At 38.6% G+C, this 22,841-nt stretch overlaps 3 protein-coding genes across 3 annotated transcripts in view; 2 read left to right on the top strand and 1 right to left on the bottom strand.

The window, feature by feature from the left end:
* The first annotated feature begins 1,381 nt into the window (after positions 1–1,381).
* Positions 1,382–12,638, top strand: LOC137273891 (E3 ubiquitin-protein ligase RNF14-like). The gene is made up of 12 exons (XM_067806790.1): positions 1,382–1,396; positions 1,549–1,681; positions 4,014–4,112; positions 4,662–4,803; positions 5,256–5,490; positions 5,925–6,044; positions 7,838–8,020; positions 8,537–8,636; positions 8,996–9,142; positions 10,035–10,228; positions 10,786–10,933; positions 11,393–12,638. Exons 2-12 carry the CDS (start codon positions 1,607–1,609, stop codon positions 11,609–11,611), a joined length of 1,662 nt encoding a protein of 553 aa, XP_067662891.1. The 5' UTR covers positions 1,382–1,396; positions 1,549–1,606; the 3' UTR covers positions 11,612–12,638.
* Positions 12,639–13,769: 1,131 nt separating this feature from the next.
* On the bottom strand, positions 13,770–19,024 carry LOC137273890 (deoxyhypusine hydroxylase-like). Its single transcript, XM_067806789.1, has 4 exons — positions 18,054–19,024; positions 16,284–16,360; positions 14,703–14,943; positions 13,770–14,157 (listed from the first exon to the last, which is right to left on the bottom strand). Exons 1-4 carry the CDS (start codon positions 18,337–18,339, stop codon positions 13,835–13,837), a joined length of 927 nt encoding a protein of 308 aa, XP_067662890.1. The 5' UTR covers positions 18,340–19,024; the 3' UTR covers positions 13,770–13,834.
* Positions 19,025–19,289: 265 nt separating this feature from the next.
* LOC137273889 (nardilysin-like) overlaps positions 19,290–22,841 on the top strand; it is a 28,787-nt gene continuing 25,235 nt past the window's right edge. The window contains exons 1-4 of the mRNA XM_067806788.1: positions 19,290–19,349; positions 19,851–19,933; positions 21,023–21,212; positions 22,538–22,619. Of these exons, the coding sequence (XP_067662889.1) occupies positions 19,878–19,933; positions 21,023–21,212; positions 22,538–22,619 (328 nt within the window). The 5' untranslated portion in view covers positions 19,290–19,349; positions 19,851–19,877. The remainder of the gene's footprint in view (positions 19,350–19,850; positions 19,934–21,022; positions 21,213–22,537; positions 22,620–22,841) is intronic.

Raw genomic sequence — 22,841 nt, 5'->3', positions numbered from 1 at the left:
TGAAATCATGTCAATGTCGGGTATGCTCTGGAACGGGCACCTGATCCCTGTATGCTGCCGCATTAAGGTTTCCCTGGATGACAACGAGTCGGGATAGAGCATGACCGTTGATAGCACCCCAAACCATAACGCTACCGCGTACGCAACAGTGGGCATTGCGTTCTCCTCGTCTTCTCCAAACTCTACCCCTTTCATCATGAAAGGTTAATGTCAACCTTACTTCACTAAACACAACCCTATTCCAATCTCGCTGGGTCCACCTCAGAAGACGACGTTGGCCCTCGATGGAAACGGGAGAGAATTGGTCCACGATATGGTCGCCGTTCATGAAGACGAGCAGAGCGCAGGCGATTTCGAATGGTTTGGGCACTCGACAAGCTGAGTCGCCTTTTATGGCAAGCATGGGTTGCTGAAGGCCTATTCTACCCCCCAGAGACCATATGCTAGATTATTATCTAAAGTGAAGCAGAACACACTGTCAACAGTTCGTAAAGTTTTATTCGACAATCCCGAGCGCACTCTGACATGAAATACGAGTCCGATAAAAAAAAAATGAGCCTCCCACAAACATGTATGATACATATCTGGTATCAAAACCAGTGCATTTACTAGTGTCATTATATATGTATATGTTTATTTTCTGCCAAGATTAAATACTGTGTGTATTACATTTGGCATCGTAGAAAAGAAATACACTTTGGTCCATCATGCATAGTGTAATAAAGTATACCTTTTGCCCCCCAACTTTTATAACGTCCTCGTTCGGTGCCAACTGACGACCTCTTCCAGTGACGTGTCAGCTACCAAAGGTTATACAGAATGACGTAATGCAAAATTGGCGATCAAATACTGTCAGTGCCGTAATTTGATCTTTTGGCGAAGCATCTTAAAATTATCATCCAAGAGATAAGAGCTAACAATGAAAATAAATGACTATGATTACCAAGTCATTTTGACGTCATCGGTTATCACGGCGTCACAATAAAATGACATCACTTATTTCTCTCCTACTGAAGCTTGTTAGCAGTAGTTTCTACTCTCAACACAGGGGAGGTTTTGGTTTTATTTAACATTTGTGCTGTATTTTTATGTACGCACAGATAATCTAACCCTAGTGTCAGACTGTGGAAATTCCTTAATCTATAAATAGAAAGTCAACCCAATATTGTTTATCCCGGATATTCCCACTGTACTTACTAGAAGAGTTCATTACTATATGATTTGTTTGGATACATTTCGTTTATACCCGGTTGCAAATATACACGGGCACAGTTTTATATACACCCATCACAACACACTTTCACGAGTGTCAGGACAACGTACCTACCTCTCGAACCCCAACTGGGCCCAAGGCAACTTGCAAATCGTTGTGCAAGACACAGTTTACGTGTTAACGGTGACCGTGTTTACAGTTTTATCCATTAAGTGGAAGCTGGTTAAATATGAAGATTGTCTACAGCTGTCAAATGATTATTGATTGCAACTTAACATCAACTTGAACAACAGAACGTCCATCTTATTGACACATTGTTTACGAAACTGATCCAGGTCCACGAACTTGACGAAGCGATCAGTGGCACTGGCAGCTGTTTCCGTGTTGAAAGCAATGGCCGAGGGTGGCGCCACGCCCACCTTCAAAGACGAACGTTTTAGCAGCAACTTGGAGGAGCAAAATGATGAGGTTTGTCTATACCCGGATTTTATGTCAACTGTCAAATGTCAGAACGGAAACTTCTAATGGCAATGACAGATATAAACAAACTGTAAAGGGGGGTAACTCATGCACGTTTGTCAACCCGTGCCCTGTGCACAGTGGCTCAGAACTATCTCCACACAAAATATATTATGAATTTTATATGAAACGGCACCAAGAACATTTTGCTCTAGTGATCACGTGACAATACCAAGGCAATTAGTTTCAGTCAGTGGTAGTCTGTGTATTAGAAAATGTAAAACATTAAGTGTCAAGAATACTTATGAACTAAGATAAATACCTTCATAAATCTTACAATTTCACCCAAACCGGCCCCACACCCGAACTGGCCCCTGGGTAACAGTATTGATAGTTATGGTAATTATCTTTAATGAATAAAGATTACAAACAGGCAAAATGTCAATATTAATGCCTCTCCCCACATAATATTGAATATACAGTCACACTCAGACGTCACACATTAATTAAGGAAAACGAAACACATCCAGACTGATGATGATGGCTACCAAGTGAAGTTAGACTTAGACTGATAATAATGGTACAGTCTTTATTAAGGTTGTTAAATATCGGTGTTATTTTTCGTATTTAGAGAATCGATTTGTTTCTTGAATATAATTATACACTGATTGTTCTGAAGATAACGTTTTTTGTTCCTTGACATGCAAAATTGACTTGAAAACGCAACACAGTAAGTGTTCATAGACAAGAAACACCACATCAACACACATCATCATGGGAAAAGCATGATTCACGTGCTGCTTGCTAGGCTGGGGTGAGCGGACCACGTGGGTTGGCGGGATTGGTTGGGCTAGCTTGTGTGGCTCAGAGTTAGTTAGTTTTTGCTGTTAGTGATTAGATTTTTTATACACTCTGTGGAGTTTAGCAGATAAAATTCAAATCTGCATAGCCTGAAATATTCGTTCAGGCCACTAGTTTAGCAGAAGTCATTTAACATATAGGAAATTCTCATATTTTAATAGTTTGAAAAGTAAGAGTCATTCACATTTAGTTTGTTGAGTTCAAGTTTTATCATTTTTTATCGTCTTAGGTTATAAATGTTATCATCCTGAGTTGTTTTAAGAAAAATTTTAGTTGTTCATTTGAACACTGATGTTGTTAGATTACTACCTTCAGTGTCATTAAATCAGCAATCACTGTACAGAATAGTTTTGATGTCAAATCCTTTGGCATATAAGTATTTGGTTAGTCTCAAGTGATTAAATCGAGGACACACCAGAAAATAATGAAATGGGCCCTCTCTGGGATTGGCCACAAGTGCAGGAATTCAGTTCAGACAGATAGAGATTTTAATTAATTTAAAATATATATACAGACATAAAGATTTCAATTAATTCCTTATATACATACAGACGGAGAGATTTCAATTAATTCATTGTATACATATGGACAAAATCATGAACATGATCTATTTAAAGTGATATATGTCTTTTATAAGAATATACGCAAGGTGAAGATAACAGTATACGGTACCTTTGACACTGGGTGAACACAATCGATGTCCAGTAAACGCGCAGGCTAAGGACAACATGTAAATTAATTTGCACATGATAATCCAAACATACAACACAATCAGTGTCAAGTAAGAGCATATGCTTAAGACAACATGTACATTAATTTGCTCATGATAATACGTTCAAAGAAATATAAAACCAACACATTCACTTTAATCGCTCAGTGTGATGTGGTAAAATAAGAGTTTAGTTTGGAGCTGAAGAATGTTTTACTTTTCATAATGTTAGCAGAATTCCTACTGTGAAAGGTGGTTAAGGTGTGTTGAAAATATTGACAAATGTTCCACACATGGAAACGTGAGCAAATATGAAGGACGACAAAATCTGTGAATTCCTTCCTGGAAACATTGGCAGAACAAAGGTGGAATGTGAATTCATGATGTGGTATTTATGTGCTAGTCTTATATAGGATTAATATGTCAATTCTGTGGATACGAAACACCTAGATGTAAGTGCACGTGTAATTGGAGTGTAACATTGTATCGTTTCGCAATCGATCGTTTAGATTCTTACAATGACTACAGAGGATGTCCTCTACCACGGTATCCGCAACAAAAGGAGCACTTGCATCTTCACTCGCCTCTCATCCACACTAATATTCGCAAATATATATTTTCAAACATCGATATTACATACGCACACATGCGATGAAACCACCAGGTCCTTTAATCTTGGGTTTAATTGTCCTTCATTCCTGACAGAACAACTTAAGGCATGTTTGCACATAATAAATGTAATAATGCTTATTTTGTTTTGTACATATACAGGTGCTTGCTCTACAGTCTATCTATGAAGGAGGGGAATTTGAAAGACTGAAAGTTTTAAGTTCACCATCTGAAGAAAAGGAAGGTTTCTACACATTACATGTAAGGAATATCCATATACCGAGCATGAACAATACCTTTTTGCACATATATTGGCTAATTGTGTTTATGATGGGATATATACTCATTTGTAAAGAGATCTGCAAAGTTTCAGGATAGAATGGGTCCACAGCAACCCATGCTTGCCACAAAAGGCGACTATCCTTGTCGTAAGAGGTGACTTATGGGATCAGGTGGTGACATTTGCTGACTTGGTTGACACATGTCATCATTTCCCAAAAACGCAGATTGATGCTCATGGTGTTGATAATTGGATTGTCAGGTCCAGACTCGATTATTTACAGACCACTGAAATGTAGCTGAAACATTGCCGAGTGCCGCCTAAAACTAAACCCACTCACTCATATGTTAATATAGGTAACAGTTATGGGACTATCTGTGCCATCCTCTGCACAGAATTGTTTGAAGTTTTCTTTTTTTTATTATGTAGTAAGGGATCCCAATTCTACAATCCACCATGACATAATTATCTACTTCCATCAAGTGGGAGTCAGCATTGTTTGGTTCTGTCTACTGTGCTGAATGTTTCAGGTTTCAGTTCCCATCACTACAGATGAGCAGAACATCAAGGTAGATATCCTTATGCCTGTCAAGCTCAAGGAAACAGCCAGTGCTGGACCAGCTCCCCTTCCTGAAGTTGGCAAATGTGTTAACTTAATGCGCTCAGACTCTGGTAAGCAAGTTTAATCAATCTTATTGGTGAAAAAATTGGAAAAAAGTTTTAGCTGAGTTATATTTGCACTGTGGAATACAGCATTCACCCTAAAAAATATTCACAACCGAGCACTGCCCTTGGCATCCTGGATATTTCACTGGAGATATTGAATCAATGATCTGAAGTTTAAATTGTTGACTTGTGTAGAATCAGTGAATAAAGATAGGTATGTTGTATTATGAAATTCACAGTAGAAGCTGTGCTGTGTGAAAACAGCCTTTGAAGGAACAAAGACCAAACAAAGCACATTTTCATCAGAGTGAAAAAATGAGCAAGCCTATTGAATGATACAGTATTAAACCAATGGTATTGTAATGATGAATGGCAGGTGGCCAGATGCTTGAGATAGGTATTGAATAAATGTTGATGTTATTTGATTATTCAGTTTCATGAAATCATTCTGACTGCAGGTCAGAGATGGATTGGATCTTTCAACGTGAAGTACTTATCTCCCCTTACTCTGCAAATGGTTCTTCCTGCAACTTACCCTTCCCAGAGTTCCCCATTGTTCACTCTGTCATGCGCATGGTTGACAGCCAATCAGCTTGCTGCTTTGTGTGGTCAGCTGGATGTGTTGTGGCAGGAGTCTGAGAATCTCCCTGTCATCTTCACCTGGGTTGACTGGCTGGAAAATAACATCTTCAGGTACTATTTTATCCCCTGGTGGGATTTTGTTGCAGAATAGGTGTGACTGGCTGCAATATATGACCTGGTTGGTATAGTGTGTACTCATTGCAAAGGCCATCATTGTTTGCTCATACTGACTGAATTATTTACCAACCCAAGAACTATTGCAAAGAATTAATTAATGAGAGCTGTATATTCATAACTGTTCTACAGGTGTTACTTTATTAACTGATCTGACAAGTGACTAATTGTAAAGGCTTATGTGCCATGTCTTAGAGATGCTCAACTGACTGGATCATTTTCAGTCATGATGATATAGCTTGAAAGCTGTAAACTGCTGTAAATGCCTCCTCCTTCTAAAATGGCCATATCGTGATACACTTATAAATGAAAGAATTGCTCTCATATTTAAAAAATATGGAACTGAAGTAATTGGTAATTACCACTTACAGCCACCTTGGTATCCAGGACAATGTCCTGCTGATGCCCGTCGGGGAGGAGGAGGACCAAGCAGACCACAGAGCACTGCCTGATTGTACAGACCTGGGGCAGGCAGTGTCAACAATGTTACAGTGAGTATAGCATACTGTGTCCATATTGTTACAGTGAGTATAGCATACAGTGTCCATATTGTTACAGTGAGTATAGCATACAGTGTCCACATCGTTACAGTGAGTACAACATATAATGTCCACCATGTTACAATGAGTATAGCATACAGTGTCCACATCGTTACAGTGAGTATAACATATAATGTCCACCATGTTACAATGAGTATAGCATACAGTGTCCACACTGTTACAGTGAGTATAACATATAATGTCCACCATGTTACAATGAGTATAGCATACAGTGTCCACATCGTTACAGTGAGTACAACATATAATGTCCACCATGTTACAATGAGTATAGCATACAGTGTCCACATCGTTACAGTGAGTACAACATATAATGTCCACCATGTTACAATGAGTATTATAAGCATACAGTGTCCACATCGTTACAGTGAGTATAACATATAATGTCCACCATGTTACAATGAGTATAGCATACAGTGTCCACATTGTTACAGTGAGTATAACATATAATGTCCATCATGTTACAATGAGTATAGCATACAGTGTCCACATCGTTACAGTGAGTACAACATATAATGTCCACCATGTTACAATGAGTATAGCATACAGTGTCCACATCGTTACAGTGAGTACAACATATAATGTCCACCATGTTACAATGAGTGTAGCATACAGTGTCCACATCGTTACAGTGAGTATAACATATAATGTCCACCATGTTACAATGAGTATAGCATACAGTGTCCACATCGTTACAGTGAGTATAACATATAATGTCCACCATGTTACAATGAGTATAGCATACAGTGTCCACATCGTTACAGTGAGTACAACATATAATGTCCACCATGTTACAATGAGTATAGCATACAGTGTCCACATTGTTACAGTGAGTATAACATAGTGTCCACAGTGTTACAGTGAGTTTAATATGCAGTGTCCACATTGTCACAGTGAGTATAGCATACTGTGTTAACATGGTTACAGTGAGTGTAACATACAGTGTTCACATTGTTACAGTATCACATACATTGTCCACATTGTTATAGTGAGTATAACATTCAGTGTCTACAATGTTACAGTGAGTGTATTTTACAGTGTCCACATTGCCACAATGAGTATACAGTGTGTCAACATTGTTACAGTGAGTGTAATATACAGTGTCCACTCTTTTACAATGACTACAAGGCATACAGTGTCCACATTGTTACAGTATCACATACATTGTCCACATTGTTACAGTGAGTATAACATTCAGTGTCCACATTGTCACAGTGAGTGTAACTTACAGTGTCCACATTGTTACAGGGAGAAAACAAACAGTGTCCACATTGTTGCAGTGAGTATAACATACAGTGTCCATATTGTTACTAGGAGTATGACAATATTAACACACAGTATCCACATTGTTGCAGTGAGTATAACATACAGTGCCCATATTGTTACAGTGTTTATAATATATAGTGTCCGCATTGTTACAGTGAGTATAACAGCACTTCCTGATTATACAGCCCTAGTGCAGGCAGTGTCCATGTTGTTATTGAGTGCATACTGTGACAGTGTCTGAATTTGTTACAGTTCATATTACAGCATCAAGGTTCTAGATTATGAATGTACCTGAATGAGAATCTGTGGGGAAACTTGTGATCCTGCTCAACATTTTCCTATGGAGTGATTTGTGCAAGTATGAAATGATACTTATTTTCAATGAAGTATGGGTCTGATATTTATTTCAAGTAATATAGGTATCATTTTTAAAAATATGAAAAGTAATTGTATATTTTCAGATTCAATCAAGTTCAAACAGACATAGAATTTTACCGTTCCAACCACGAGTGCCATGTTTGTTATGAAGAATTGCCAGGGAATCAGTTTTACCGAATGAAGGATTGTGAGCATCATTACTGCAGAGACTGCATGACAGCATACTGTGAACATCATGTCACCTTGGGAACTGTAGAAAATCTCAGGTTGGAGCATACATGATGTCAACAAGTGTTTCCTCTTCCCACTGTGAGGTGGGGGTTGAGGGTGGGGTGTGTGTGTTTGTAGCCCAAGTCAGGTGATTAGAGACTATTTGCTCATCATGCTGAAAACCCAAGTTTAATTCCACATCAGCACAGAATGTCACAGAAACCCATCACTGGTGTCCCCTGCCATAATATTGGAATGCCATTCAAAGCTGCAAAAACCCAATTCACTGGGTTTTTTTAAAAATAAGATGGATCCCAAACCACTTGTGGTTGTCACCATTGGTGGCTATATTGTCCTGGGTGATAACTTGTAGCCATATATTGATATAGGTACAGCAAGCTTTATAGAAATAATCCCATCCTGAACTCTGTCATGTTTATATGCTAACATTAGGGCAGTAATTCTAATTTAGGAGCTTCTTATGCTGCTACCTCGACTTTGTCATACTGGAGCTCAATATTTTAAACTCTTTCTGATAATTGCCAATGACTGTCACAGTGCTTTATTTCCAGGTGTCCTGACACAGACTGTGATGCTTTTGTTCCTCCCCACATCATACAGAGTGTCCTACCTGCTGATGAGTTTGATAGATGGGAGAGACTGCTTCTACAGGTTTGTCGTTTACAAGCTGTACCCATGCTTATCATAATTGTGATGGTATACAAGTACTGTTGCTTCTATGTTGTAGCTGTCTGTAAAACTGATGATGTAGCTCACTGATTTATATAAAGGAATGTAAAGTATTTCTTAAGCTCTGCACAACTTGAACAATCATTTGGAAATGTTCGTACACTTAAGTGGTAGATCAGTGGAGCAAGGAATCATACATTTTCATCAAGCAAAACCGCTTTAAAAAGTACCTAGCCTTGCTTTAATTGTTTCACACATGCACATGGGAAATTATTATCTGTATCATTCCTAAGAAGAGGAGTGTATTGCCCAGGAGTTGATTCTGACTGTGGTATTTTCAGAAAACTTTGGAGAGTATGAGTGATGTGGAGTGGTGCCCCAGATGCAACAACCCTGTGATTCGAGAAGAGGAGGACCATTTGAATTTAGGGCACTGCACGACCTGCTTCTTTTCCTTCTGTACCTTGTGCAGGGACCCTTGGCATCAGGTGAGTGTGTGTAGCTGTGTAAGTGTGGAATCAGGTGAGTGGGTGTAGCAGTGTGGAATCAGGTGAGTGGGTGTGGCTGTGTGACATCAGATGAGTGTGTGCATGTGGCTGTGTAGGTGTGGCATCAGGTGTGTGGGTGTAGGTGTGGCATCAGGTGAGTGGGTGTAGGTGTGGCATCAGGTGAGTGGGTGTGGCTGTGTGGCATCAGGTGAGTGGGTGAGGCTGTGTAGGTGTGGCATCAGGTGAGTGGGTGTGTGACATCAGGTGAGTGTGTGTTTATGGCTGTGTAGGTGTGGAATCAGGTGAGTGTGTTGTGGCTGTGTGGCATCAAGTGAATGTGTGTGTGGCTGTGTAGGTGTGGCATCAGGTGAATGGGTGTGGCTGTGTGGCATCAGGTGAGTGTGTGTGTGGCTGTGTAGGTGTGGCCTGAGGTGTAGCTGTGTAGGTGTGGTATCATTTGACTGGGCATGGCTGTGTAGGTGTGGCATCAGGTGAGTGTGTATGGCTGTGTATGTGTGGAATCTGTTGAGTGTGTGTGTGGCTGTGTAGGTGTGGCATCAGGTGAGTGGGTGTTGCCGTGCAGCATCAGGTGAGTGTGTGTCTGGCTGTGCAGGTGTGGCATCAGGTGAATGTGTGTGGCTGTTTAGGTGTGGCATCAGGTGAAGGACTGGACTTGAATGCATCACATCAGGCGAGTGGGTAGGGTTCACATGGCTGTGTTGGTGTGGCTGTGCATGACATTGGGTAGGTGGGTATGGCATCAGCTGAGTGGTTGGGTATTGCTAGTAGTGAAGCCGTCGAAGGTGGATTGGTTTGAAGGAGTGACATGAACAACAAACTATTTCCTATAACCAGCATTTCAAACCATTATCCATTGTGATGACAATTTCAGGGAGAACCATGCCAAAGTGCAGAGGAGAAGCTAGATGCAATGGAGAGAAAGGCCCCGAGTGCTAATGATGTTGATCGTCAGAGATTGGAGGCAATCAAAAGGAAATTGGCTGAAGAGCTCAAAACAAAGTTAGAGATGGTTAAAAAATCAAGAGTATGTCCAAGTTGCAGGGTACCTATTGAAAAGATTGCGGGGTAAGAATATAGGTTGTTAAACCAAATTTATGTTGACCTACAATGTTAACCCTAAAAGAATCCACATTGATGACTTCCTGTATAAGTGCATCAATGGTATAGAGTTATGTCCTTGAATTACACGTCCAGGCATGTCAGAGAGTGGCCTGGTCTCATATGATCACATGAAGTTTTGGGTATCTAGGTTTACATCAAAAGGTTCCATACAGAAGCTAAAATATGCTGCACAGAGATATATTAAGCCTGTGGTTAAGATGTTTGTGACCTCCAATGTTGATCTGTTAAATGGAGCGTCTGCCTTGGGAGCAGACGATCATAGCTTTGATCAGTGACTTCTCATACCAAAAGAGATTCAAAACAGTACTTTTCCCCAGCCATGTAATCATATAATTACAGCTGGATTGGAGTGTGAACATAGAGTCTGTGTTACGTCGGTTAAATTAAGCTCAAGCTAGAACTGTCAAAAAGTCCTTAGAAGTACAAGCAGTCATACAAACAATCCTAAATGTCCTTTATTTGTGTGGTGTCCTGTGCTGATGCAACTCTCCCTCCTGAAGGTGTAACAAGATGACGTGCCGCTGTGGAAAGTCCTTCTGCTGGCTGTGTGGGAAATCGATAACAGGATATGACCATTTTTATAGTGGTTCATGTGGACTGTCTGACACACAGATGAGGGTTGTAACACCAGCAAAGGAATTACCAGACGTAAGTTCCACAAATATACTGGTTCAGGCTTCTTGGTGGTCTGGTTGAAACTATCCCATCCCCATTGCCATGTTGATTGTACCCTGTCTATCACATGTATGTTGTTCACTAAACTAATGATAATGATGTCTGCTCCTGCCTACTCAGAGCAAATTGCAAAACCAGGCTTACCAGGTATCTGTAGCAGTTTAGCAAATTAATTCTCTTGAACATCCAAGTTAGAATTGCTTTTTTAAATAACCTACTATTAGGATTGGTTGGTCAGACTTGCTACCTTGATTAATGCATGTTTATATTGTGTGGAACGATGTTACCATGGTTACTGATGACATGAATAGTAAGTTTGATGTATCATAGGAATGGAGAATAATCGACATGATAGTCCCACTGACAGTTGTGTACCATGTTTATTCTGATTAGATGCTTTAAAACCTCACTAAATGTATTTTGATATTTCAGGCTGTCTTGCTGATAGAGGCAACATTGCAAGTAAATCCTGATGCCCGGAAACTTGTCTGTGCTTGTCCAACTTGTGGTCAAAGGAATTTGAAAAACCAGAGAAATAATCACATTAAGTGTTGGGGTTGCAAATCAAATTTCTGCTTCCTGTGCAAAAAAAGAATTCTGGGAACAGTAACAGCACACTTTACCGCCGGTTTGTGTGAGCAACACTCCTAACAGAAATTCCTCTCCTATATGGAGCGAGTGAGTGACTGAGTCCATGGCAACTTAATTTTGGATTCATGTTCAAAGTGATAAACGTCAAGAACATTCACAAATAAATATATATGTTTTAAGTGGATAGGTGGAGTCAGAAAATATTTATTGTACATTTAAAAATCTTTACTCCTAGTATATTTAAAACCAAAAACTGTGATAATATACTGAACAGTAAAAGAAATGCAACTCTGGCTTTTTGTCTAATTTTCAAACAGAAGACATAAACATGAATGCTTACTTTTATGAGACTTCATTATTTTTAAAATTGTGGGTTTTTTGCCGTTCAGTATAGATATTAATTACTGATACATGTTGATAGATGTTTACACCATGTTTCGACAAATACATATTCAGTATGTAATGAAATTTATGCAAATCTGAATGCTTCTTACTCCTGTTGTGTTTATCTGGACATACTGAATAATTTTGTCACATCACATACTTGGGAGATAGTTCATAACACAGTTTCCAATAAATATTTTACCTTTTACTGATAACCATGTAAAAATCGACTCACCTGATGCCACACCCAGACATGTCTACACAGCCACTGCCACTCACCTGATGCCACACCCAGACATGTCTACACAGCCACTCCCACTCACATGATGCCACACCTACACTGCCACACCCACTCACCTGATGCCACACCCAGACATGCCTACGCAGCCACTCCCACTCACATGATGCCACACCCAGACATGTCTACACAGCCACTCCCACTCACATGATGCCACACCCAGACATGTCTACACAGCCACTCCCACTCACATGATGCCACACCCAGACATGTCTACACAGCCACTCCCACTCACATGATGCCACACCTACACTACCATACCCACCCACCTGATGTAACATGATTAGTTTACACAAGGGGCGGGCCTGGGTTCAGTTTCCCTGTTGGCTACAATGTGTGGAGCCCATTTCTGACGCCCCCCTGACATGTTACTGCTATAACATTGCAAAAAGCGGCGTGAAGCCATATCCACTCACAAGTTTACTCAAATTTTATAATGCAGTTATGTCAACTGCTGACCATTATTCTTGAAATACTGTTCATTATAAAAGCAAAACACTTCTTACCCATGTGGTGTATGTCCCAGATATGCTTAATGAATATGTAACATCCATTATTTACATACTGTAGAGAATGGCATATATTTGTAAAGTGGAAAAACATCCAAAGTTTTTTGTGACCTGGTAATAGTGAAAATCAATAGATTGCATAATGGTATGCAGTTAGAAACAAGATTTTGCTGTTGACAGCAGATAAACAAAGTAAGTGTGTTCTCTGCAAGTCATTTTATGCCAGTGCCACTAATGTGAACAATTACCGTTCTTCATCTTGAGAACATTTGTCCCACTGAGAACAGAACAAATACAATGGAAGATAGACAACTCTGTTGAAATACCTCCTGTCCCACTTTGTGGCTTGTGATGTGACAAAAACCAGCATTTGAAGTTACTGTTGATATACACTGTGTTCACACTGTAATTACAGCTATACATAGAAATCAATCGTCATATGTTCAGTAAATTGTTACCTTGGTTACAAGTTGTTTCTTGCATATATTCATTAAAGTGAACCATCATTGAATCTCATGGTACAGATCAGTCTGTCAAGGATCTGTAATTATAGCATTTCCATGATGCAAGTGTGCAAGTGTGCCCTGAGTGAGTGAGTGAGTGAGTGAGTGAGGTTTTACATTGCTTTGAGCAATATCATGTTGGTTGATTTGCTCTGAGTGAACTTAGTTTAACATCACTTTGAACAGTTCATAATTCATGGTTATAGGTGGGGTGGATGATTATAAGTGTGTGTGTCTGTGTGTGTGTCTGTGTGTCTGTGTGTGTGTCTGTGTGTGTGTGTGTGTGTGCGTGCGTGCGTGCGTGCGTGCGTGCATGCATGCTCACATATCTAAAATACAATATGGGTGAACCAGAATTTAGACCCACAATCCTAGGGTTCTGTCATGCCGAAGGGAGACAACTCCTCATATTGCATCAGTTTAAGAAATTTCTACTAAAGGACCAACACTTCTCCAATGGTTGGTCTGAAAACCGAGACCATTTAAGTCTTGTTAGCAGAAGTAAAATGAACAATTACACCAAAAAATCTTCACCGTTTTATTTACAGTTGATACATTAAAATCAAAGGAAGTTCATTTCTTCAAAGAATCAGCTGTGTTGGCCATTTTGAAGTTTGGTTAGACCATCAGCATACTGAAACTGGTCACTGTTTTCATACTCGCTCATATCGAGAGCAACAACACAGCTCTCTTTCACAACCTGTTCTTTATCCTTTAGGTACTTCTGTAAGATGTCCATACACTCCTCTGTTGCTATGGCACCCAAAGCCTCAGCACACTCATGTCTCACCATAGGGTTCTCTTCAGTGTCCTTCAAGTTCTCCACCAGTTGTTGTGTACATGCAGCATTCTGCATTTGCCCCAGAACATATGCAATTTCATGACGAAAAAGTGCACTCTTGCATTTCAAACCTGCAATAATACATATGATACAAAATATAAACAAAGGGGTTTTTTTTGTCATGTTAGAGGTACCATCATACATGAAACTAAAAACCTTGAAAATGAACTACTTATTATTTTTGTTGGGTAAAAATTAGTGGAAATGTAATAATTTTCCTCTTTTCCATAAATAAACTAAAACCTAAATGATTACTGTGATTACGTGACAAAAAATCACAAAATGATTTGATGCTTATTTATTCTCTTCAATAACTTTCAAAGAAAACGCTTGAATCCACTTGCAGTTACATCAGAAACATATCACTTAATGAAATTTAAAGACCTGCTTAAATAGTACAGATAGTTAGGACAATGAAGGAGAGAGTGACAAGCATGGTTAGCTATATGACTTTTGGCGGAAAAGTATTCAAGGGAGGCAACTCGTGGGTGAGCGAACTTTTATGTCCTCTTCCAAGGGAAATACATATCAGTCAAGTGTTCCACTATGATTCACATTGAAGGAGATAAGCATAACAAGCATAGTCAGGCTAAGGAAAAATAGTACAGACATCTACCTTCAGCAAGTGCCAGCACAGACTGATTGCTCCCATCATTACGGAGTGAGAACATGGCTCGATATCTGTCAAACAGAGGCCGTGTCTCGTCCAGCAAAACTGTCCGTAGACTGGGTACATCAGTTTCGGCATTAGGAGGTGCTGGGTCGACAGATGCATAGGGGTTCTTGGAGAGCTTCTCTCCCTTGGAGCTGTGTAGCCACTCAACTCTCTGAACCGCCAGTTGACACGTTTCAGCAACCTGTGGATATCATGACAAAGCATGAATCTAAAATTCAAAGCTAACTTCTCTTGAATGGTATATTGATACTTTGTTCATAGCTAGAATGTGTTTCAAATCCTTTTTTTCATCAAGCAGAGATATCTTAAAATTGCATTTAATGTTATAATGTGAAAGTAAGAGTTAAAGACTCTTTACTGGTATTATTACCAATAAAAGTTAAGCATAAAGTTAATAATAACTTCACAGCACATATAGGGGAGTCCAACTAGTGCTGACATTCACGGGTGCCAGGCAGGTTCAAACTGAGTGAGTGAGTTAAGTTCTATGCTGCTTTTAGCAATATTACACCAATATCACAGCTGGGGACACCAGAAATGTGCTTCACACACTGTACCCATGGCCCATGAATCCAACCCTGGCCTTCAGGAAAATAAACAAATGCTTTAACCACTACCCCACTATCCCAGGTCCAGATTAAAGCCTGATCAGTCTCATAATCTACAGGTATCTGGACATGTCATATATACACGCACTGACAATGACTAAAAAATAGCATGGTTACAGATCAAGGAAAAGTTTGAGACATTTCTTTGGAGTGAAAACAGTTGTGTTTCTTTGAATGTATGAATGATCTCAAACATTTTGTGAATAAGTTGTATGCATGCATACATGCAAAACATTGTGCCATGACAAAGGTCCTTGACCAGATAAATGCATGTACACACTGACAGGGATTGGGAAAGGCAGGGGCTATGGGCCATTTTGCACATTAGAATAAAAACACTCTTGGGTAACCTGACCCTAACTGGTTGATATGCATGTCTTCAGAAACAATGAAAAATGATCTAGTGCTTGTTGCATGTAGCAATCACGGAGTCATCAGTCTAGTTACACTCTATACTTGCTGCAGCTGCAAGCATTGGTTGATTTGTTTAACCCAGATTTGATCATTTGCAAGCAGTTTTAATCATGTTGACATATGTATGTTTTGCTTTTGTTTGGCATGATAATATTCTATAAACAACTGAGTTTGGATGAGACAATTCATTGACCAATAGTATGTACACTGTTGTTGGAGTACAAGGATGTGTCAACTAAGTCCAAGTCCCTTATGACAAACATACTGAAGACCAGTTCTTACCTTCATCTTAAGGGGTACTGCTAACACAGAATCTAACTAATTACAAATATAAATCCCAAGAAAGTCTGGTCCAAACTTTATTCACAATTAGCTGTCATCAACAGTTGTAAACAATACTCAAGACATTACAGACAAACAAAGACTAAACATATTGTCTTCAGCTGATAGGGAGTATAAATGGCAATTTGACCTACTTTCCTTATACAACTGTACACACCTCTATCACAGGATCCTCGGCATACTGTTTCAGAAGAGGCAGGACACTCTCACATCCAATAGCTCCAAGGGCTTCACCTGGTAGGGTAAAAATATCATTTGTCTTCAGGATTTACCATGTTTACCAGCTAAATAAAACACTCAAATGCCAGTTTCCAATGCTTACCTGAATTTTGAAGCAATAATAGTTGGAATGAGACAATTCTTATTCCCCACCAACTAAACAACAAGTTAAAATACTTGAACATTTGATAAGGTGAAATATGAAACAAAGAAATTCTTAAACCAATGACAAAATGTCCCCAAAGGAAAATTTCTAAACATTCATTGAAAGTGTGAATGTTGATAAGTTCTGTCATAAATGTCTTCCTGATAATGGACATAATTCCTGATTACAAATTAATAAAACCTGACCGGAGTACTTTGGATGTCTTTGTCCATCAAAAATAATATTTCAACAACCAATGTTAAGCTGTTGTTGTCAGATAAAGAGCATGAAAAGCATGAGATTTGTGCAAACACTGATAGCGTGACAGGAGTAATTTTACAAACTGCATGTTGTGACAGTGTCATCAAAAATGTCATTGAATTTGATCTTCAACAGGTCACAACTAATCTAGGTAAATAGCACCATGTCAAATGTCATCAAATCAAATGGCAAAAACAGCACCATACTTATCTCATGTAATACATTTTCACGATTTTGCACTCCCTGATTACAAACAATAAGCTTTGGAATTGCTCTTTCAACAAAGACAGCAACTGCTCTAAAATTTCTGAGCGAGTTGACTAAATCTTCATCCCTCAAGTAAAATTATGTGAAGAAGTACATATCGAGATGTTATCTTGGTTATTACTTATTACATTACTTTCGTCAACAGTTGCTAATTTGAATACACAACATGTTTTGGAATTCTAGCGAGGCATTTAGAAGTTGGAACTCAAGTAAAAGGGAAATATTTTGGATTGACTTTCCAGCATTGTCCAGGCACTGGGGACGCACAGGTACCAAGGAGCATCCCTCCCTAGTGCCTAGGCAGTCATTTAGGTCATTACTGGCTATTACCCACATCTGCTAATCATTTCTATAAACTCTTCCCTTGTGTAACCAATGCCTATTTTCCATACATAACATCTCATTCATCTCCTGTTTTTTATCCAATTTATTATAATATTGTATATACATGCAACACTGGCTTCTTGTTCAGTTAGTTCATACACTCATTGATGTATCTTGTTTGTTTCATTTCACCCAATGAAAGGGCAAAGAATAGCCTAGAAATGTTGTGACATACAACAAAGCAGAAGTTGTCATCCATAATATTTGCCTGTTACCATGTTTTTGTGACATGTTTTTTTTCTTCATCATGACATTTCAGAGCTAATTCAAGTGTTACTCCTTCAGCAGGTGAATGCACAGACTTGATAGATATCATGTGTATGCCTACAACTTGTTTACATAATGAAAGGAAGAAATATAATAACAGCACAAAGATGATAACCTAATCATGCGGTAATTAGATAGGATTAACCAACGTCAAATATTATGTAATCCATAAATCGTGCCATGCATCTATTTTCGTCCAACTAATAAATGCCTTCCAAGAACTTCAACTGCTAACTTGGAGCCCCAAAAGAATGTTTCTTGATATTCTACAGTTATGCCGCTAATTTGATGTCATTCAAGCTACAAGCGTGACAGACAGCGCAACGTTTTGATCAATCACATTCATTCAATGACGTCTATGCCAAAAGTGCCATTATCACTTACCTGCTTCATGTCTGACCATTGGTTCTTGACTTTTATCTTCGAGGACTGTTGTCAGAATTGGTATTGCATATTTGTCCTGCATCTGTCCTAGACAATACGCCAACTCATGCTTCAGTAAAGCTGATGGGTCCGTAAAACACCGGGATATGCTGTCTATCGCATCTTTACCACCCAGGTTTCTCAACGTAAAAAGTGCTCGAAATCTATCATTTAGTGGTTTCTCGCTGTTTTCTAGGATTGATCCGACTTCTTTAACGGATTTTGAATCAAAAATTACGTCACTCATCTTTAAAGAACACAGCTGGTACTTCTTAGGAAAATGTACAAGCAGTATTTCACAATTCACATGTAAAAGTCGGCCATGTTGGGGACCAATTATTGTACAGATACAATGTTAGAAAGATGTTCATTAAAACCAATTAATATACCGTAAAATGGTCTTTGCTATATATAAACACAAGTATATAGTATTTTTAGGCAATTAAAGATACATCTTATTTGGAATTACGCGCAGAAACCCAAATAAACAATACATGTTAACAGTGCCTCCCTTCTGCTCCTTACACTGTCATAAATCAAACGAAATAACAAGTTGGTGCTGAACGCTGGAAAGCTGAAACTACTGTTATACAGTATTGGGGATTAGAGTTCAGGTTAACATGCCACTGATTAACTGCCATATTTACCAACATATATTTGAGGATTTGAACAATATTGGTCAGAAAATCCTTACAGTGTTGCTGAAAACGCAACATCCGGTTGACCTTGCAGAGTTCATTTCCTTAAAGATTGAAAGATCACACACGTGTACTAAGAGCTGTCGTGGATAATGCACAACAGTCTTTGTCACTGTCACAGAACTAGAGTCAAACACGTTGCTTAAAAGTATGTATAATCAAAATATACATGAAACCGTGGGCTTTGAAAATAACTTGAGAAGCTGCCGCCCTGCTACTCTGTCAGTTGACTTGACAGAAGTATCCTCTTTATCGTACTCCCATCAAACCATGTCACCGACTTAAATAAACCCGATAAACACACACTCTACCCTGTTTCAGCCATAATGACAATAATTTAAAGACATGACGTTCACACAACACAATGTTCAAAATTAATATTCCAACACTTTCGTCGAGTGGATTATGTCTGATGCCCAGGGGCAACATCTACATCCTGTTACCCTGGCTACCCAGCTGTGACCACAGGGAAGTGAATCAGAATCCATGTGTGAGATTAGTCAGCGAATATATTTTCCAGATTCAAACAGTAATATTTATTTGAGGTGTTATTTGTGAGGTGGGTTGTCATACAAAAAATTCTGTATCAGACCATTTAATTATTAATGATGTATCAATATAAGCATTATTTTCCCAAATTTTTGTAGTTGTTCAACAAGTTGTATATAAAGCTTATTGATAACAATATGTTACATCTCAAAGTTTCAAAGGAAATATGTACATCATGTACATTTTTATCATGGGATCTCGTATGATCTCTCTATGTGGCACATAATAAGCATTTTGCCATCATTAACATAATTCTGATGCAGTGTTGCTGATAAGTTTTAAAATATTGTGTACAGGCTCTGATCACATGAGAATTGACTCAAACTGACTGATGCAAACCATTAACTGATTCATTATACAACCTGGTGGAATGTAAAAACTTCAAATACAATTATTGCTCAAAGTGGCCTTGATCATGAATTGATGAACTTGTATTTTCCATACTGACCACAGTCTACACAGCTAAGAATTATTTCATATGTGTAGCATTTTTACTTCTTTATTAATACAGCTGTTAGTTTGGGAACGATCTGACAAAATGGAAGTGTTGAATATGGATCCTGTCAAGTCAGCAAATGACAAGAAGAACTACAGGTAATGAAGTGTTCGCCTCTTAACTGATGAACTGTTTACTATAGGGGAAATAAAAATTTGACATTTACATAAATAGGAAATTGATATCACACCTGCAGGCATTCATCAGGCCCCTGTTGTACAAAAGCAAGCTGATGGCTGAGTTACAGCAAGTAGCCCTGTGAACTAGGGCTCTGTACGCCTCTATTCAGGGTTGAGTCTATAATATATGCTAGAAACATGTCATGGGTTTGAATCACAAGTATCATGTTTTGAGATTAGTCAGCATCACATCTACAGGGTTTCACTTTACTCAACACAAGATTGATGTAACATGAGAGTAGTGGTGAATAATTTAGCTTTAATTCTGTGTTAAACAGTATCCAGTTACACCATATAACATGTCAACTTTGTTTGGAGGAGAGAGTCTACAGTCCTAGATGTTTCCACAAGCTTTTTTATGACACTGTCAAATAAAGGATTGTAATGATCAGGACTACAGTAATTTGAGTTGCTTCATCGAAAATTGAATCTGACTCCTTAGTTTCGATTTTCAAAAATCATTATCACTGTTTCAATTCGAAATTTGTATACAAATTGAAATTATTTCAACACATCCATAACATAATTTTGACTCCAACTAATGCAGTTTCGAGTGCTCAAATAAGGCAAATCGTGGCTGGTTGACATGGGGCTAGTTATTAAATGACAATTGTTGTTAGTAGACATCGCCAAGTTGACAATGAATTTCATGATGAAAAGCTGACTCTGAGAGGTAAATGTTTGAAATCTGATGTATATACTTGTTTAAAGAATCAAACTGAAAATGATCGAATGGAGGGTCCAATATTGAAACTTACATTGAACTGATGTCTTGGTGAATGATTGCAGCCCTAGTAATAATGTAGAATGTGGCAGTGCTGGCTGAACAAGGTCAGAAGTCAAAGTGACTCTGTTCCAGAAATTGTGACGCTCAAAGCAGCCTTGCTAACTTTAGGCCCATGTATACACAGTACCTACATAACATGAGCATACAAAATTACTTATAATTTTATCATTTGATAAATTTGTATTTTCATCACGTGATCTTACTTATGTATCATTTTCCAGAATTATTCGCCTTAAGAATGGCATAAGAGTGATGTTGGTGTCCCATCCCACACCTGAGGGATATTTGATGGACACCGATGAGTCCAGCAGTGAGAGCGAGAGTGAAAGTGAAAGTAGTGGCAGCAGTGGGGAGGAGGAGATGGAGATTGACATGCCAGAAAACAAGAAGAAACAGATGAATGAGAAGAAGGTGACAAAACACACTTTATATTACTGCTTTATTTGCTAATCAAGAAGCTAGGCTAGTGGCTAAAGGTCACATGCAACCAAAAAATCAAACATAGTTGTCACTTATTCATGATATATAAAATGCATTGATGATTGTGAAAAAACAAATAAACAAAATTATAAGCATATAATCGCAAATCACAAGTTCAATATTTCGTACCTCTAATATTTGTACCAATATTTGGGTTTACCTCCCTCGAAATGAAGCAGCCATGATACTGAACCCAGTCAGGGCCAGTGGGTGTGCACTCATGTGTAACGGAGCCTTGTCATTGGCCACTGGTTCATTTGCCGATACGATTAGCTGGCTCTTTGTTTATGGCTGGGGGAAAATTAATAAATCGTTTGAACTCCGATTTCTTGGGCATTTTTTCATTGCATTTTTTTCTTAAGTTTTTGGTTGAATTAGCATTTTTGCTGATGTGTTTCAGTAAGTGCATACTGAAAGTTGTTTTTTACGTTACATGTGACCTTTAAATGAATTAGTGATATTTAAGTTCAACAATGATTTTCTTTATCTACGTATCTCCTATATACGTCCTTGTTATCCCTCTGCCACATGTTTAGAACTAGGCGGGGGAAAAGTATTTGGCTTTGTCTGTCCATATGTTCATACAGATGTATGAATTGAAATATCCTAAGAACCATTGTGTAGATTCTTTTCATACTTGGTACTTAGGTTCATCACAGTATACGAAATTTCCCAGTGAGGTTTGCAGACCTTGACCTTTATTTCAAGAATACGAGGGGACCGTAAATCTTTACCATTGTCAGTGAGATATTTCATCAACTGTTCACTGAATTTGATTTTCTTCATATTTGACACCAAGCCTCATCATCATAGACTTTCAAGGCTTCTTTTGAATGGTTTTAATAAGCAGTTTCTTTTTTACTATTTGTTGCTTATTTCTTACACCATGACATTCATGTCAGGGTCAAAGTGAGTCTTGAAAATATATGTCAGTTTGAATAGCTACAGAGCAACAAGCTATCAAGAGAGTTTATTTGTCATGTTTCTGTTGACGTTTAACTTCATCTTAAGCTACGATCTTCACATTCATTAGATTTTTAGTTTGATAATTTACAGTGATGGATTATGTCACCTTAGTGACAACTACTTGTTGTAATTGAATCTGTAGATCAAAATATATGAGAATATTGTTGAATAGTTTTGTTAATTTCAAGTGATAGAATATGTGTTGTAAAATCCTTTTCGGCTTCTATGGCTGTATTATGGAAGCCTGTGATGTGATGTGGAACTAAAGTAGTGTCTCTCCTGTTTCCCAGTCAGCAGCAGCCCTCTGTGTTGGTGCAGGCAGCTTCTGTGATCCAGACGACATTCCAGGATTTGCTCACTTTCTGGAACACAGTGAGTAGAATAGAAGTGATGATATGTTGACCTTTGGACATTGTCATTATTATACAAAGGTCAAGGAAACAGAAATCACTTTCATAAGCGTGACCACTGAGACACGTTTACCAAGACGAACTATACTTTCCATTTTTCCAACTTTGAAATTTGGCAGATGCCATTTCATGACAGCTGGCTATTTGCACTCTACAACTTGTCTTGCACAACTGCTTGTCATGG

The sequence above is a fragment of the Haliotis asinina genome, chromosome 2, assembly GCF_037392515.1.
Source record: "Haliotis asinina isolate JCU_RB_2024 chromosome 2, JCU_Hal_asi_v2, whole genome shotgun sequence".
NCBI lineage: Eukaryota > Metazoa > Mollusca > Gastropoda > Lepetellida > Haliotidae > Haliotis > Haliotis asinina.
The sequence above is the reverse complement of the archived record's forward strand: the minus strand, read 5'-3'. Positions and strand labels throughout refer to the sequence as shown.

Bases quoted from the DNA above. Each gene is read 5' to 3' on its own strand.
- LOC137273891 (XM_067806790.1), top strand. From the start codon at position 1,607: ATGGCCGAGGGTGGCGCCACGCCCACCTTCAAAGACGAACGTTTTAGC. The intron at 4,113-4,661 runs GTAAGGAATATC...TGAATGTTTCAG, and splicing joins AAGGTTTCTACACATTACAT to GTTTCAGTTCCCATCACTAC. The intron at 10,229-10,785 runs GTAAGAATATAG...TCCCTCCTGAAG, and splicing joins CCTATTGAAAAGATTGCGGG to GTGTAACAAGATGACGTGCC.
- LOC137273890 (XM_067806789.1), bottom strand. From the start codon at position 18,339: ATGAGTGACGTAATTTTTGATTCAAAATCCGTTAAAGAAGTCGGATCA. The intron at 14,944-16,283 runs GTGTGTACAGTT...TGATATCCACAG, and splicing joins CCGAGGATCCTGTGATAGAG to GTTGCTGAAACGTGTCAACT. The intron at 14,158-14,702 runs GTAGATGTCTGT...GTATTATTGCAG, and splicing joins TGTGCTGGCACTTGCTGAAG to GTTTGAAATGCAAGAGTGCA.